General features: G+C 43.0%; 1 protein-coding gene across 1 annotated transcript in view; it reads right to left on the bottom strand.

Annotated features, from left to right (window-relative positions):
- Window positions 1–15,564, bottom strand: part of LOC310959777 (voltage-dependent T-type calcium channel subunit alpha-1I-like) — a gene marked incomplete at its 3' end in the record, with an annotated part of 80,122 nt that overhangs the window by 36,058 nt on the left and 28,500 nt on the right. Inside the window, exons 7-15 of the mRNA XM_083931235.1 lie at window positions 13,203–13,527; window positions 12,607–12,995; window positions 7,693–7,844; window positions 6,467–6,652; window positions 4,801–4,918; window positions 4,454–4,609; window positions 3,415–3,505; window positions 2,233–2,387; window positions 420–1,160 (exon numbers count right to left, since the gene is read on the bottom strand). Of these exons, the coding sequence (XP_083787361.1) occupies window positions 420–1,160; window positions 2,233–2,387; window positions 3,415–3,505; window positions 4,454–4,609; window positions 4,801–4,918; window positions 6,467–6,652; window positions 7,693–7,844; window positions 12,607–12,995; window positions 13,203–13,527 (2,313 nt within the window). The remainder of the gene's footprint in view (window positions 1–419; window positions 1,161–2,232; window positions 2,388–3,414; window positions 3,506–4,453; window positions 4,610–4,800; window positions 4,919–6,466; window positions 6,653–7,692; window positions 7,845–12,606; window positions 12,996–13,202; window positions 13,528–15,564) is intronic.

Here is a 15,564-nt window from a genome sequence, read left to right as displayed (position 1 = left end):
TTACGGCATGTGTAAAATCTTGTACTTTAACACAAAAGCTAATGGTTTCGGTTATTGAGAATCACAAGCCTAGATTGTGGTTCTTTGTTCTTTTTCAATGCTTTTACAGTAGATGGAGTCTTAGGGATGCTTATCTGTATCTGTGGAATTGCTGTATTGTAGGAAAATCGAATGAGTGCATAAGCTTACTTCCCTTACTCACCAGGCTTTTCCTTATGCTATTAACCCCCCCCCCCCCCCCCCAGCACGAACGCACACGCACATGCACACGCACATGCACACGCACACACAGACGCACACACACACACACACACACACACACACACACACACACACACACACACACACACACACACACACACACACACACACACACACACACACACACACACACACACACACACACTGACACAACTTACATATTCAATGTCATCATCCGGGTCCTCCCGGTCTTTGCTGCGTGTGTTAACTTGGGGGAAGACATCCGCCATCAGCTGGCTCTCGGGGTTCGTCCCACCAACCTGCTCAGTGTGGTGTCTAGGAGGGAGCTGGAGAAGCTGAGACAGAGGAGTCTTCCCATTACAGTCCTGGTGTACCCCTCCTAAGCCCCCCAAACTGTCGAGCCCACCACCACCACCACTTATTATCATCCCTCCAGAGAAGCTCTTCTTCCTGTGCCGAGCATGGAGCGTCATAGGGGGCAGCAGTTGGTGTGGTGGCAGTGGAGGGTGAGGGGGTCCCGGGACCTGCAGTGGATGGGGCAGCTCTAATGATAGTGCTCTGCGATCTCTCCTGGGTACAAAGTGGCTGGGGAGCATTGGATGGGGAAGGTGAAGGGAGCGTGGAGCAACAGCTGGAGGAGAGAGGAGAGACTCCTCCTCATCCGGGTGGAGGTGATGATGCAGGTGGCGGTGCGGGGATGAAGAAGCACGGGGACCCCGGATACGAAGGCTTCCTCCGACCACTCCGCCAAGACCCCCTAGGTCGTAGCCATAGAAGGGCCTCGCAGAGGTGGTGGTGAAGGCGGGACTAGTGGAGGGAGACGAGGAGGAGCAGGGGCGGCATCCCCCCAGGCTGTTCCAGCTGGAACGACGGTCCCAAAAGGCCTGAGGCTGGGTAGGCAGCGGGCGGCCCCAGTTGTGGTAACCTTGACCAGGAAACTGAGAATAAGAGAGAAAGAGGTTTCTTCCAGGTTGTGTAATTATTAATAAAAATAAATACAACCGATATAATGACCTCACACAAAATAAACAAGAATATAGCAATGTTATCATATGCTACTCCATACATGTAACTTATAATATTTAATAACTGGGAGCATAATTGAACTTTTATGGGATTTTTACACTGCATTCTAAGAGTTGACTCTGGGCTAACCCCTTTTCACTCACACACACACTGTTTACAAAGGGTTAACTTAAGTCGAACGCTATATGATTAATACTGCACTGCTACTAGCCCTAAGCATGTAACCATGGAAGCTGGTAGTTCGTACCAAGCATGCATTTGATTGTAATAAACCCTCTTTGTTATCAATAATCAACCAACCAAACCTTTAATGATTCATTCATTCATCTTCAACCTAATATTCAGGAGAGCCAACGTTCGCCAGCTCTATCAATAATAGGTGGGACCTGCCCAGTTTGGTCATGTATGATTATGTAGGAGCTATCTTGGACCAAACAAGGGCTTGAGCTGAGCTTTATGCAGCTGCTAAAGCAGAGCCACCATCTCTTTGGAGACAAAAAAAAGGAAACCAAAAGTGTACATTTAGATTAAAAAAAATATTCTGTGGAAGTATCTTTCATTCAAAGGTCTAACAGCACAGATATGGTGGGGCTTCAATAAAACTGGCACCAAGGCTACATTCTAATGAGGTCCCTTGCCCAGGAGCAGGGCCAGCAAGCTCAAGGCTAAAGTCAGGGTAGTCCCACTTGGAAGGTGCCAGGATTGTACCAGTGTGAATGCTTTCGTAGCCCGAGGATAACAGCCCCCTTAGCCTGGGGCTAAGTGCAGTGTGAAAAGCCTTTTAGTCAACTAAGAACCGTAGCATTGAATTAGTAAATCAAATAGATGGAAAATTTGAACAAGTAACACTGTTGCAGCAAGTGATTGTCTTGTCTACCTAGCATATTACTTTCACATGGTTTCAGTCAAATCAAAACATAACTGATCAGTCAACCAAGAACTAATTTATTTTCTGCATTTTTTCCAATAGTCCTTTCCACTTACTATAGCCCTGTGCTCCAGGTTGGCCCTGCCAAGAGAAATAACACTATTCTTCCTGGAGCCAAGAGCAAAGGTCAACCGCTCTCCTGGAAACAGACCATGGGGCAGTGGTGACAAGTCCAGATGCCCATTAGGGGTTAGTGTGCAGATCTTTGGGTCTGTAGGAAAGGGGGAGTGGAGAGAAGAAGGAGAATGGAGAAACAATGGAAAACATGGTGATAAAAGGAGGAAGAGAGATACGATGGATGAGCAGAAAACACAAAGAAAGAAAGACATCATTAAACAAGGACTTCAGTTCCTTCTTCTCCTTTGCTGCCATGCAAACGGAACTCTCCATCACTTTACAACATAAATGCCCTAAAACAATATTATGGCCAGCTCTGAGAGGCAGAGGAAGGTTTAATTTACACTAAATCGTCTCAGAGGAGCCATATATAAGCTTGTTATAATGGAAGAGAGGAATATCTACCAGTGGTTTGTCCATTCTTAAACATATCTTTTGGTGGAATAGGTCTCCAGGAAGCATTGTCATCCAAATGTGTTATTTTCAGGTAAGATGACATTTAAAAAAGGCACATTTGGGCTCTGAAGAGTTGTGATCAGATACAAGCAGACCTCCCTAATGTGCTGCCAAATGCTACTCTGCTACAACATCGCATGCTGCTTTGACTGATTATTGGTGTGTTCACTTTTGTTCCACCCACAGGAGGAAGATGGGGAGCATCAGGCTTGCATTATTTAAAGTTTGTGCAGCTTAAGGCTCAGAAAGGAAAAAGATGGTTTACAATATTTGCTGTGGAAACTGGATGGCAGGCAACGGTTTTAACGCCCAAGGCACAATGAAACAGCTGATCATTCTCTGAAGTGCTGAATGGCTGGAGGATTGGTTACACTACAGAGCACACACATGACATATGGTGGTACCCCTTTTATCAGTCAGACCCAAAAAGGTGAGATATTTAGTTTTGCATGTTTGCAATTTTGTTAGAGTTGAGAAAAAAAGCCATACTCTTTGTTTGTAAATAAAATAAGTGAGGTGAAATGTAACACAAGTGTACAGAGGGATGGTTAGTTTAAAGATGACATGAAATTGTAAATGATGGCAACAGGTCATGTAATTTCAGAGATGAGAAGAAAATCCATCTTTATCAAATAATAAATGCAGCTCCTAGAGGCATTTCATACCTGAGAGATGCAGAGAGTCTTTCTGCTTATCATTCTCCTCGAAATTACAGGAAGACCTGTCATCGTCCGAGTATGAGCGGTTTGCATCGCCCTGTATCGGGGACAGCAGGAGAAAATAAATGGGTGAAAGAGAGAGAGAGAGAGAGAGAGAGACAGGGAGGGATGTGATGAGGGATGAGAGAAGATGAAGGAGAGTAAGAAGCAGAAAGTGGGATAAAGTGTAGAAATGATGATCAATCATGAGCTAATTTAAATAGGAACAGCACCATCATTCGTCCTTTCCTTATTACCAAACTATCAAAGGGACAGTTTTCTCACAAGCCCAATTACTTTCACTCATCAAATCTAGTTCTAAAGCACTAATGTCTGCAATCGAGTTTGTTCAATATTCAACCCCTCTTACTCCTTATGAGTTGCTGGACAAATCCTTATACATAGAGTTTATATGGCAATTATATAACAAATTGTTTGAATGTTGTTAAATGTTTTCTCATTAACATCCATCTAACTTAACTGGAAGTCTCTGTATGTCTGTCCTTGGAATTTCAACAACCGCTCATCTGATCGACTTTATACTTGGTGGATGTATTACTGAGGACCCAAGGAGGTGAAGTGAGTGTGTGCAAGCGCTTGAGCTCAACGGGACATATTCATGAGTAGTTATACAAATCAGACATCTGACATTTATCAGCCATGTAACTTTCAGAATGAACGCTTTTGTTTCCGGGAATAGCCTGGTCCCAGAGATGCTAGCTGATGCGTACACTCTATGTCATGGCAGGTTTGTTGCTCTGGACCCGAGGAAGTGCAGTGTTGAGTGTGAAGTTGTTTGGATGAACTGATCTCGAGAAAGCTGGGAGCAGCAATACCAGAGACACATATTTGAACGGGAACTGCACTAGTACTTTAAAATGTGCAACAAGATTAAAACATGTTTTAACCAACAACAGATGACTGATTGTGTCACATTGTGCATTCTCAGCTTATGGCAAAGAAAACAAACAAAAAAACCCAAAAGCCCTCAACCAAGATGTCTTACCTCAGCCTGGAAACCCTCGACCAAGATGGCAACCAGTAAATTGAAAAGCACATAGTTTCCAAATGTCATAAGAGCTACGAAGTAGAGAGCGGCAAAGGGCGAGGTGGATGCCATGCCATTGTACAGCACCATGTTCCAGTCCTCCTGAGTCAGAATCTACAGCACATACACACACAGTGCAGCAGGAACACACACACACACACACACACACACACACACACACACACACACACACACACACACACACACACACACACAGATGTGCATACAGATTGAGAAAATAAGCAAATGTTCAGCAGCTTTAAGTTGTGAAACCAAAGTTTTTGTATGTATTTGTCTCTTTGTACCTGAAAGACAGTGACGATGGCCCAGAGCAGGGAGTCAAAGTTCTTCCTGTCAGGCACCGTGTCTCCTGCCTCCGTCTTCAGACTGAACTTACAACCAAAGATATGCATCCCCAGGATACTACAACACAGGACATGGTGACACATACTGTCATAGAATAATGCAACTATGTTCAAGTGTGTCATGTGAGTATTAGGGTTTGGTACATGTACTCACTCTCTTCTCATACACATACACATGCATTTAAATTCCAATACACAGAAACATACACATACTGTACATAAACACATTACAATTATCTCTTTCTGGTTCATTTGAAGCTCTTTTTCTCTTTGTTTTAAACTCTCTCATTTTTTCCCCCTCTACCTGCACCCATCCTTTTGCGGTCATTACATGATTGTGAAATGCTGTTTATATTTTCATTCATTGTTGCATTCTAGATTTATGAGAGGTTCTAAAAGTTTAAACCGAGTGATTCATTAACTGCTCACTAAAAGCTACAGTGTCTAGATGTGTAGGCCAAATGTCACATGCTCAGGCTAGCATCAGCTGGCTATAAGCTCTGATGCCATCTGTCTTGGCACACTGATTCTGGGGGTGGGGGGTAGGGGTAAGGAAGCTGGTTGGCATACACATATGGAGTCACAAACACACATATAAAGATACAAGCAGGATTGGGGTAATAGCATTACATGAAATAAGTGCACTTGCATTGCATCAATTATGACACATTATTCTAATGACAATAATTCTGTTATGTTTTCGGTTATCACCCATGGAAGAGTGGAAAAACAGAATAGGGTGTGTGTGTGTGTTTGTGTGTGTGCTGGGGGGGGGGGGGGGGGGTTATAATTAGGTTTTTGTAAATTGCAGTTTTCAGCATCTGCATCATAATATTAATTTAGGTACAATGTCAATGCTGTTCAGCATCTTTAATTGTTACCTTTAACACATAGAATAGATATCTAGAATAGATATCGCAGTTGATCTACTGGAGTGACTTGAATCTTTACTGAATTTATTTAGAAGTGAGGGATATCTGATTGCAGTCAAAACTAAAGATATTCCTGTAAGTTTTAAATTAATATGCAGTTGGGATCCGAGCTTAGTCTCTATCAGTCAGTATAAAGGTTACAGTTTCCCCTTTATCATTGCTCTTTGGCCTGAGGCCTATCTGTCTAGTTTAGGTGAAATTCAAAAGTTTAATGGAGTCAAGTATACAGTTGACAGATGGACAAGTTCAGGTACTCATAACTTTCATGGTAGAAGTAATCCTGGAGAAGGAGTCAGGTCAAAGAGAAAAGCCTTGACAGAGCTGAGATACGGTTTGGGCAAAAATTAAGTGGAACTACAATAATTGGAAGTTAATCCTATTATTTTGCACAAACCGTGTTCGGGCCTTTGGCTATGACTGCCTGCACCCCACTCAACTATATTTTTTATTAATCTGCTGATATTCTTTTACTGCTTTTTTTTTTTATTCAAAGGTTTGGAGTGGCAAGAAAACAACCTGTCTCAGACTGTTAAACTATCAGACATACAGACCTGTACACACCACCATTTCTCTTCTCCTACTACACTATTCTTGTTTATAGAAGTTTGACCTCTCTGTGTCTTTATTTTTTTTTCTCTGAACCACATAAATGCATGCCCCTGTGCCCCTGTTACCTAAAGATGAAGATGAAGAGCATCAGCAGCATACAGAAAGTGGCCACGTTGTCCATAGTCTTCATCAGCACCACCAGCTGCCGCCTCAGTGCAGGCATGAACCTCACCAGCTTAATGACCCTCAGCAGCCTGAAGGTCCTCAGCACTGACAGACCGCCGTCTGCCTGGCCGATGATCTCACACACACTGGGGAATGTGTTGCAATGGGTGGAAGTGTGCATGTGTGTTTAACAGAGAGAGAGAGAGAGAGAGAGAGAGAGAGAGAGAGAGAGAGAGAGAGAGAGAGAGAGAGACAGAGACAGAGACAGAGACAGAGACAGAGTGAGAGAAGGACAACAGAAAGAGAGGTGGGAGATGAGGAGAAATTAAAAGTCGAAATGGGTAGAGAAAAACACAAATATTGTTACAATCGGGGAATGTGTGAAAAGGAAGATTAAAAAAGATTTAAAAACTCAAAAGAGATGGAAAAGACCAGATAAGAGGATAAGTCAGTCCTCTATACTAAATAAAAACACCCTACTGCACATATTTCAAGATACAGAAATTTGTATAATCCATACTGGTGCGATAAGGAATACTGCTGATTGTTACATCCATATTTTATCCCCATGCTGCTAGAAAGTTCCTATATTAAACATTTGTCACATGAAATGAGTGTGCAGTTTAATCAAAACAGATGGAAAATCTGATTGGAACAGTATGTGTGTGTATTTTCAGGAGATGAAAGTATGTCTTGAAATTCAAGTTAATTTCCTGTGGAGGGATTTTGAAGCTGTGAATCTCAGGCTCTAGATTCTCTGGTGTTGGGATAGTTTGTAAATATTATTTATTTCAATTGCAGCACACTCAAACATGCTGACTAACCAATAAACTAACTTAAAGGTCCCATGGTATGTTTATTTTCAGGCTCATACTTTTATTTTGGGTTTCAGCTAGAATGTGCAACGTTTTAGCGTCTGTCTCTTTAAGACCCCCTCCTTCAAAAAGCCCAGTCTGCCAGGTCTTCTGCATGTGCACTTTTAGTGTCTCTGTACCCTCATTGCAGCCGGGAAATTACTGTAATAGTACTGTAGCTGTAGTCTGGCTTACCAGATATACAGAACAGGGATAGCGCTATTTCTGTAATCTGTTTTGAAATGTCACCGTTGCGGCATCCATCAGGAATTCTGACTTTTAACAATTTGGGACATTTAACAAATGAGGAAATAATTTTGTAGATTGCAGACCTGATGATGACAATGATGCCATCAAAGATGTTATAGGGGTTCCTCAGGTACTCAAAGAAGCCAAAAGCAGTCAGCTTTAGGACCATCTCCAGGGTGAACATGCTGGTGAAGACAATGTTGCAGATCTCCAGGACATTAGTCAGCTCCTCAGGCTGGGTAGAGGCAGGTTGAGAGTTAGAGGGGGACACAGAAACATATTTTTTTTAATAGCAAGCAAGATGTGAAAGCAGGTATAGGCAGTGTGGGGCAGAGGGGTAGGCACAAAATAAGAGCAGTTTGAGTTGCAAGGACTCCAAGTTAAAAACAGCGCAGTTGTATCCACAGAGAGGCAAGTACAGACAAAGAGATAAAAACACAGATATTAAACCACTGCTTTGAAATCACTGCTGCTGCAACAAAAGATGCTGAAGCCACTGTGAAAACAATTGTGTACGCATCACATTTCCCCGCCTGTGTTGAAAATGCCTGTCACTCAAACTGTCAGTCACTTGAAAAGTGAATTCTCTCCTACCTGGCAAATAAATTTAACACATGCATCTAATCTTAGATAGGCAACAGACAGAGAGGAAGAGAAGGGACTGAAAAACAGGGAAAGTGTTTTTAGCATTGCTGTTTATGTAAAAAGTGTCAAGGAAAACTCAGGAAACGTCACATCAGAAACAAAAACGATAAGAACAGTGAAAAGGGAATGGGGAGTGTATATAGTCGCAGCACATGGTTTCAAACATTGGCTGAATAGGAGAGCATGTTATCTGGAATTGGGCAAAGGAGCACATATGACACACACACACACACACACACACACACACACACACACACACACACACACACACACACACACACACACACACACACACACACACACACACACACACACACACACACACACACACACACACACACACACACACACACACACACACACACACACACACACACACTCCAGCCAATCCTAGGTTTAATTCCATTTGTTTGCGTGTGTATGCACAAGCAGACTTGCTTTATGAAAGTATACTTTGTGTGCGTGTGTGTGTGTGTGTGTGTGTGTGTGTGTGTGTGTGTGTGTGTGTGTGTGTGTGTGTGTGTGTGTGTGTGTGTGTGTGTGTTATGCACGATATGGATCAGATGCTTTCTCTGATACCCCCTGTGAATTTCAGTTTCAAAGCCAGTGGAGAAAAAGCCAGCCCTGCCAAAGTTAGCAAACCATTTCAGAGAAAAACACACTCTCAACCCTCCCCTTCCTCTAATCCTCTTTTTCTCCCAATCTATCTCCATCCCCCACTTCTCTCCATCACGTTTCCTTTCTCTTTCTGAGAGTCATTATCAGGCAGACCCATCTCTTCCCAATCAATATCCTCCTGTCGATCAGAGGAGGTAGAACTGTAGAGGAAGGACCCAGCTGAACGAGAGGGAAACGAAGATGGAAAAGAAGGATTGTTTAGGAATAGGTGTTGAGAGAGGAGAGGAGAGGAGAGGACTCTATTAGAGGTGAAAAGAGTAAGATTGATGTAAAGGATGAAAGCACCACAAAACCAGCGTAAATCTCATGAGCTCAGTTACCATGTTTTAGTTTGGAAAACATCTACCGAGACTCATTTGAGGTTGGTACTGTGGCTGGCAGCTGGATTACAGAGTAGTTTAGACAATGTAATTACTCACCACCTCTCAAATGTCATGAAACACATGTGAAAATATATACTAACACTACTAGGTGTGTTGTAGCGGAAAAAAAGGGATTTTCATCTCTCAGCAGTTAGCTTTAACCTTGACCTATGTCCAGAACACATTCACTGGTCATAAGCATGAACACAGGATATGAGATTCATTGCTATTGACAGACCCATCACAATCATTGACACCACAGTTTAAATCAGACAAAATACCATCATTCCTCTCTCCTCGCTTCCTTTCCACTGTTTCCCCTGTTTTCTATCCCCTGACTAATATTTCATATTTTATGCCCCTGTACAGATATTCTCTTCCTGTTCCTCTCTTGAAATGTGCCCTCAGTCAACGTATGAATGCCTGAATTCCATTGTGCCAATCCTCTACCACACAGAGATGTCCAGACACACACCACATGGATGCAAATAGGCAGCCTATCTTTAAAGGTCTCATATTATTGTAATTTTAAGGTTCATACTTGTATTTTGGGTTTCTACTGGAACATGTTTACATGCTTTAATGTTCAAAAAACACATTGTTGTTCTAATACCTTTAATATTACTAATGTGCAATACAATATAAATAATTTTTGAGTAATGAACCACATAAATATGTAAAACAAACATTTTGATAGTCAAAGATCACAATCCATAATCGCAAATTTATACATACAGAACATCATTTTTTTCGTTTGAAAACACATTTGACACGATCAACAAGCGATGCGAGTAAGTTGTGCGAGTAAGTGTTGCTAGTAAGGCAGCCCTGTGGTTAGATGTTTTTCGGGGAGAAGCACAGCAGAGTTCCTGTTTTTGACTTTCTACTGCAGAGCAGAAACACACACTCGTTTCACTGCTTGTGTGTCAGCCTGTGGAAATTGTGGAGGGAGAAAGACTCAAGAGACAGACAGACAAAGCGTCTGTGAGTGTGTGCATGCAAATGTGTACATGTGTTGCCTACTTTTGAAACATACACAGAATCAGACAAGGAATTGAGCTGAAAACTGCTGTGTAACTGCCGTCTGCCTCACTCTTCCTATCTCACTCGTCTCCTCCCCCCAAACAACCCTCATTTATTTTTAGAGTCTTCAGAGATGAGAGAAAGCAACTACTCTGTACGCTGTCAAAGAGTGAGTGGGCGGATGAGAAAGAGAAAGAGAGAGAGAGAGAGAGAGAGAAAGAGAGAGAGAGAAAGAGAGAGAGAGAGCGAGAGAGAGAGAGAGAGAGAAAGAGAGAGAGAGAGAGAGAGAGAGAGAGAGAGAGAGAGAGAGAGAGAGAGAGAGAGAGTGGGGAGACGAAGGGTGAAACTGAGGTAGGTAAAAGAGAGTCAGACAGTAGATAAGACACTTGGGGTAATGCGGGAAGGAAGGAGAGACAGTGAGGAACAAAGGAGTGAGTGGGGGAAGGAAGGTGCACAGAGGGATTTATTGAGAAATTAAAGGGAGAGAAGTGGAAGTAAAATTAGCAAGGGAGGGAGTAGAATGGCATGAGTTGAGAGAGAGAGAAATGAAGGAAAAAGAAAAGGCTTTTTTATGTAACACCTTGTGCTCGTACTTGTATGTGTTTGTGTTGGTGCATGCGCACAAATTAAAAAATATATATTTATATGCATGCACACATTGGACACAAATCACTATTATTTATGACGTGTGCACACTTTTTATGTGTTTTGTATGCATGCGTGCACATGTGTCTAGTCTTGGCAGGCTTTTCCCACTTTGCACGCAGACACCTGCCTTGTCTGTCTCTGAGGAGCCTGGGCAATGTTAAAAGCCAGCTCGGTTTTGTCTATCACCAGGCTAAATGTTTACACCTCTGTCAGGAAACTGCATGGCAGTGATACTCCACTCCTACGCACTCATCCTACTGAATGTCATCTGCTATTATGATATTTCTAGCAGCAGTGCTTCATCAGCAGGGATAGTGGTTCATCTGCTGAGGCTGCGGTGATTTGTGGGAGTGAGACTGGAGCAAGAAATGATTACACCAACTGTAACACAAGCATAACTAACACAAGCATCAACAACTGTGTCTGTTGATGCTTGTGTATGTCAGTCTGAAGGGTTAAAGCTGATGCAAATGTCCATTTTATGTACCGATATCAAAAATATTAACTATCTTTGTCGGCAAAATACAAGAAATCGGTTCACAAATAGACCCCCCCCCCCCCCGTCCTCCCCGATCCTGTCTGAAAAGTAGAGATCATCTTTCATTGGGATCACACCAGCTGCAATGCCAAATTGGGTCAGTTGCAGTGGGGTGGGGGGTGGGTGGGTAATGGTAAATGGTAAATGGACTTGTACTTATTCAGCGCCTTTCTAGTCTTCTGACTACTCAAGGCGCTTTCACACTACTTGTCACATTCACCCATTCACACAGACATTCACACTGATGGCAGTGGACATCTACATACCATCTAATCTAATCACTCACACCACTTTTACACACCCATGCTCAGCACGTCTTTGTCTTGCCCAAGGACACTTCGACATGTGGACTGGGGAAGCTGGGGATCGCTGATCTCTCGATTGGAGGACGACCCACTTTACCACTGAGTGTGTGGGTGTGGGGATGGGGTGGGGGGTAATGGCCCCTTCCCTACTTCCTACCTAGGATTGGGTACCAAACTTAGTTCTTTTAAGGGTACCCACCAAAATTATGCCGGAACTAAATCCGTCCCTGCCATATTTGGTATCTCTGTGTGTTTGACAGAGAGTGGGGCTCATCTCTGACACACACACACACACTTGAGGAGAGATACACACACAGAGACACTACGCCGCCCCTACAGCTTGTTCCAGTCACAATGAGTCGGGGCGATGACGAGTCAAAAGCAGCCACTTTTGTGGTAACACGTACAAAACTCCATGCAGACAATGCTCACTGCAATATATATTATAATAATATGATAAAATATAATATAGACCTAATGACGAGTTGAAAGTGGTCAGGGTGTGGTTACACTTACTCACACAACAGGGTTCTCTATGCCCTGGTGACAAACTTACAAGCTGGAAGTTTTAGGAACGGGTTTGGGAGGAAAGAGAAAGGAGTTTATTTTCTCTAGTGTAAAATAGTCCAAATAAATAACATAGTCTTCTAAGTAAATAGGATAGGGAAAAAATAGTAGGAAGTGAAAACAATACCAGCGTCACTATTGCGGCTGGTAATAAAGGCCTATCTTTGTATAGGTTTGTTATAATGGCATATTGTCGCTGCATAAACAGTGTCATTGACCATATCATCTTACCTGGTTATGGTGCTCGATGCCCATACTGATGGTGTTGATGAGAATAGCGATCATAATGCCCCTGCTGAAGTACTTGCTCTCCACAATGCCCCAAAGTTTCCTCCTCATATCATCCCAAATGTCCTTACAACGTCCAAAGCATGTCCTCTTCCTCTTCCTCTCTCCGTCTCCCTTCTCATCTACATGGTTGTCTTCCTTGCCCGTCTCTTTCACCGCATCTTCCTCATCTTCCTCCCCGTTGGAAGAGTCTCCTGCAGCCCTTGTGCCCTCCTTCAGTGATAATGCACATATAGGGCAGTCCTCAGGGTTCTGAGGAATGGCCAGACTTATGGAGTTGGCTAGTGCCTGAGAGTCGTGGTCTTGCTTGCTCTGGTGCGGACAGTGAGATGCTACAGAGATGGGAATAGAAATAATATGTCACTGTATTTCACTGAAGTTTCCACCCAGCATTGTTTGAGCTTTTTTATCCATATCGAACACATAATCAAGTTAGGTCATCATGTTGTGCTTTTTCAAGTTACTACAACATTTACACATGTTGTCTTATGTTACATAAGACATTTTCACACGGCATATGCTGAAGCCCTCTTACTCACTTTTGGGGTGCCTGGAATGATGCCGCTCTCCCTTCACATTCCCTCCACCACGCCTGTTACCCCTGGCTCCAACGGCTGGTGGCGGTTTGCCTCTCAGCGTGTAGTAGAGAGCTGCTGATCTCCTCTTAGCCTTGCGAATGACGTGGCAGACCAGCTGGAAGATCTCCTCGTAGCAATCCCCAGGTTCAGCCATACTGGCCAGGGTGGAGGAGGACAGGCACTGCGCCCTTTGCTCCTGCATCAGCTGGTGTTCCCGCTGTTTGGTTTCCGAGAACTGGGTAGCAATAACCACCAGGCACAGGTTGATCATGAAGAAGGAACCAATCTGGATGGATGTGGAACAAGGAATATAAAGTTTATGGAGGTAGAATTTGTTGGTTGAGTCATGATGTACAGTACATGAAGTGAGATAGAACAAGTGGAACAATGGAAATTGACTGCAGGGAACACAAGGTACTATCTCAGCTTGAAGAATGAATTGTTCTGTAGAAAAAGTTAGTGCAGATTTAATAAACTTAACAGCAACCCTACTTAAAAACAATGAGAACCAGTGCAGTGTCTAAATAATCAGCCTATGGCTAAATCAGATGTTGCTCATGTAAAGTGTCCTGGGATAACTTTTGTCATGATTTGGCACTATAAATAAAAATGAATTGAATTGAATTGAATTGAATAAAACAAACATGAAAAATGTAAATGATTGTAAATGCAGACTTGTTCTTACAAATCAAGCTCACAGACTTATTATAATAATGTGCCCCCTTTAGAAATGTTAGCACACATGCTAAAGGTCTTTGAGGGCTAGCGTCCCACCAAACTGAGTCCGATTGGAGCAGACAGACAGAGCCAACACATGCCCAAAGCACAGTTCAGCATCTGGCTTCTATACTCAAGTTGACTTAACTTTCCCTTCCACCCCTTCTCCCAACTCAATATCTATATTTAGACTCCTCCTGCATATGCTGCACAATGCCTTACATGAGGATTTCTCTTAACCATTAATACCTCTCTATCATACTCTTTAAACCTTTTTTTTCCACACAAAGACCTTCTGTTTTCTTCTCATGAGTCAAAGTGTAGGTTGGAGGAATAGTTGCAGAAAGGAGATGGGGTGCATTGCAGATGGTACGTGTTGGCTCAACACAGTCTCACTCTTTCAGTAGCAGTAAAAGGAATCACTACGGGACTGCTGAAATGGCTTTTATAGGACTACTCAGAGCTTATTATGGAACTATGATCAGATCAATATTGGCTGAACAACTCAGCTTGTAGCAGAGTCTCGGTTTTATTCATTACAAATCTGAACATGTTCCACTGTTTCTCCTTGGACAGCGCTCACACACAAACACACACACAGACACCCATATACACCTATAAGGCAAAAATCATTTGGAGAAGGAAGACTCAATAAAACATGCACAGATATAAAAATCCAGACTTAATGACCCTCCACCTATTGACTTTCATCCACAGTGATCAAAGATGCAGAGCAAGGTGAAGGAGAGACTGGAGAAGCTGGGAGAGGCGACTCCAGAGAGAGGAAATATAGCAGGGATGTAGAGAGGGAGGAGAGATGCCCATCTGTGTCCTGTGGGTCAAAGAGGGTCTGCAGGTGTGTGGGACTTTGATTTGCCTCCAGGCTTGCATCTGTGTGTGTCTATTCTGTGATTCTGATCAGTAGACAGCTTTGCGCATAATCAGAGAGGGCAGTCCAATATCACGCATTCAGATGATCACTGCATTATGCATGAACACACACACACACACACACACACACACACACGCGCGCGCGCACACATAGACAGACATAAGAAGACAGGCTTACTTTACTGATGTGTCTATGTGCTTCCATGCAGCAGCTGTCACTTACATTTACGTGTATTGATATTCTCTCCTTCTCTGAAACACGCGCGCACACACACACACACGCACACATCCCTAATAATTGCCCTCTTGATAGCACTAAGTCACTGTAATCCATTTACTCTCTTCAATGTGACACGAATAAAGACACTTAGGTTGTGCACTTGACTATATATCAAGTTTCAAATAGAGACAAGACTCTGTTTGACACTGTAGAGGTCAAACTGAGGTTGGTGTCCGGGAACACACGCTTACAGGATCAACTAACGAGATTGACGCACAGAAGTGCATCTTCATAAAGACGCAACACAGAGAAAGGGAAAAAATAAAATGAATAATTACAAAATAAATGAAGGAGAGATTCAAGGTGACCCTCACTGTGTGAACAATACCTTTGGGGCACATGGAAGTGCCTGACTGAAAACTTCTTAAAGTGTCAGCAACACTTCCAAGGCATCCCTTAGGATATTCAACTACAAGTTGCTGAACAGACTGGAGC

This window comes from Echiichthys vipera (genome assembly GCF_963691815.1).
Source record: "Echiichthys vipera genome assembly, chromosome: 17".
NCBI lineage: Eukaryota > Metazoa > Chordata > Actinopteri > Perciformes > Trachinidae > Echiichthys > Echiichthys vipera.
Note: the sequence above shows the minus strand (reverse complement) of the source record. Positions and strands in the feature narration are given on the sequence as shown.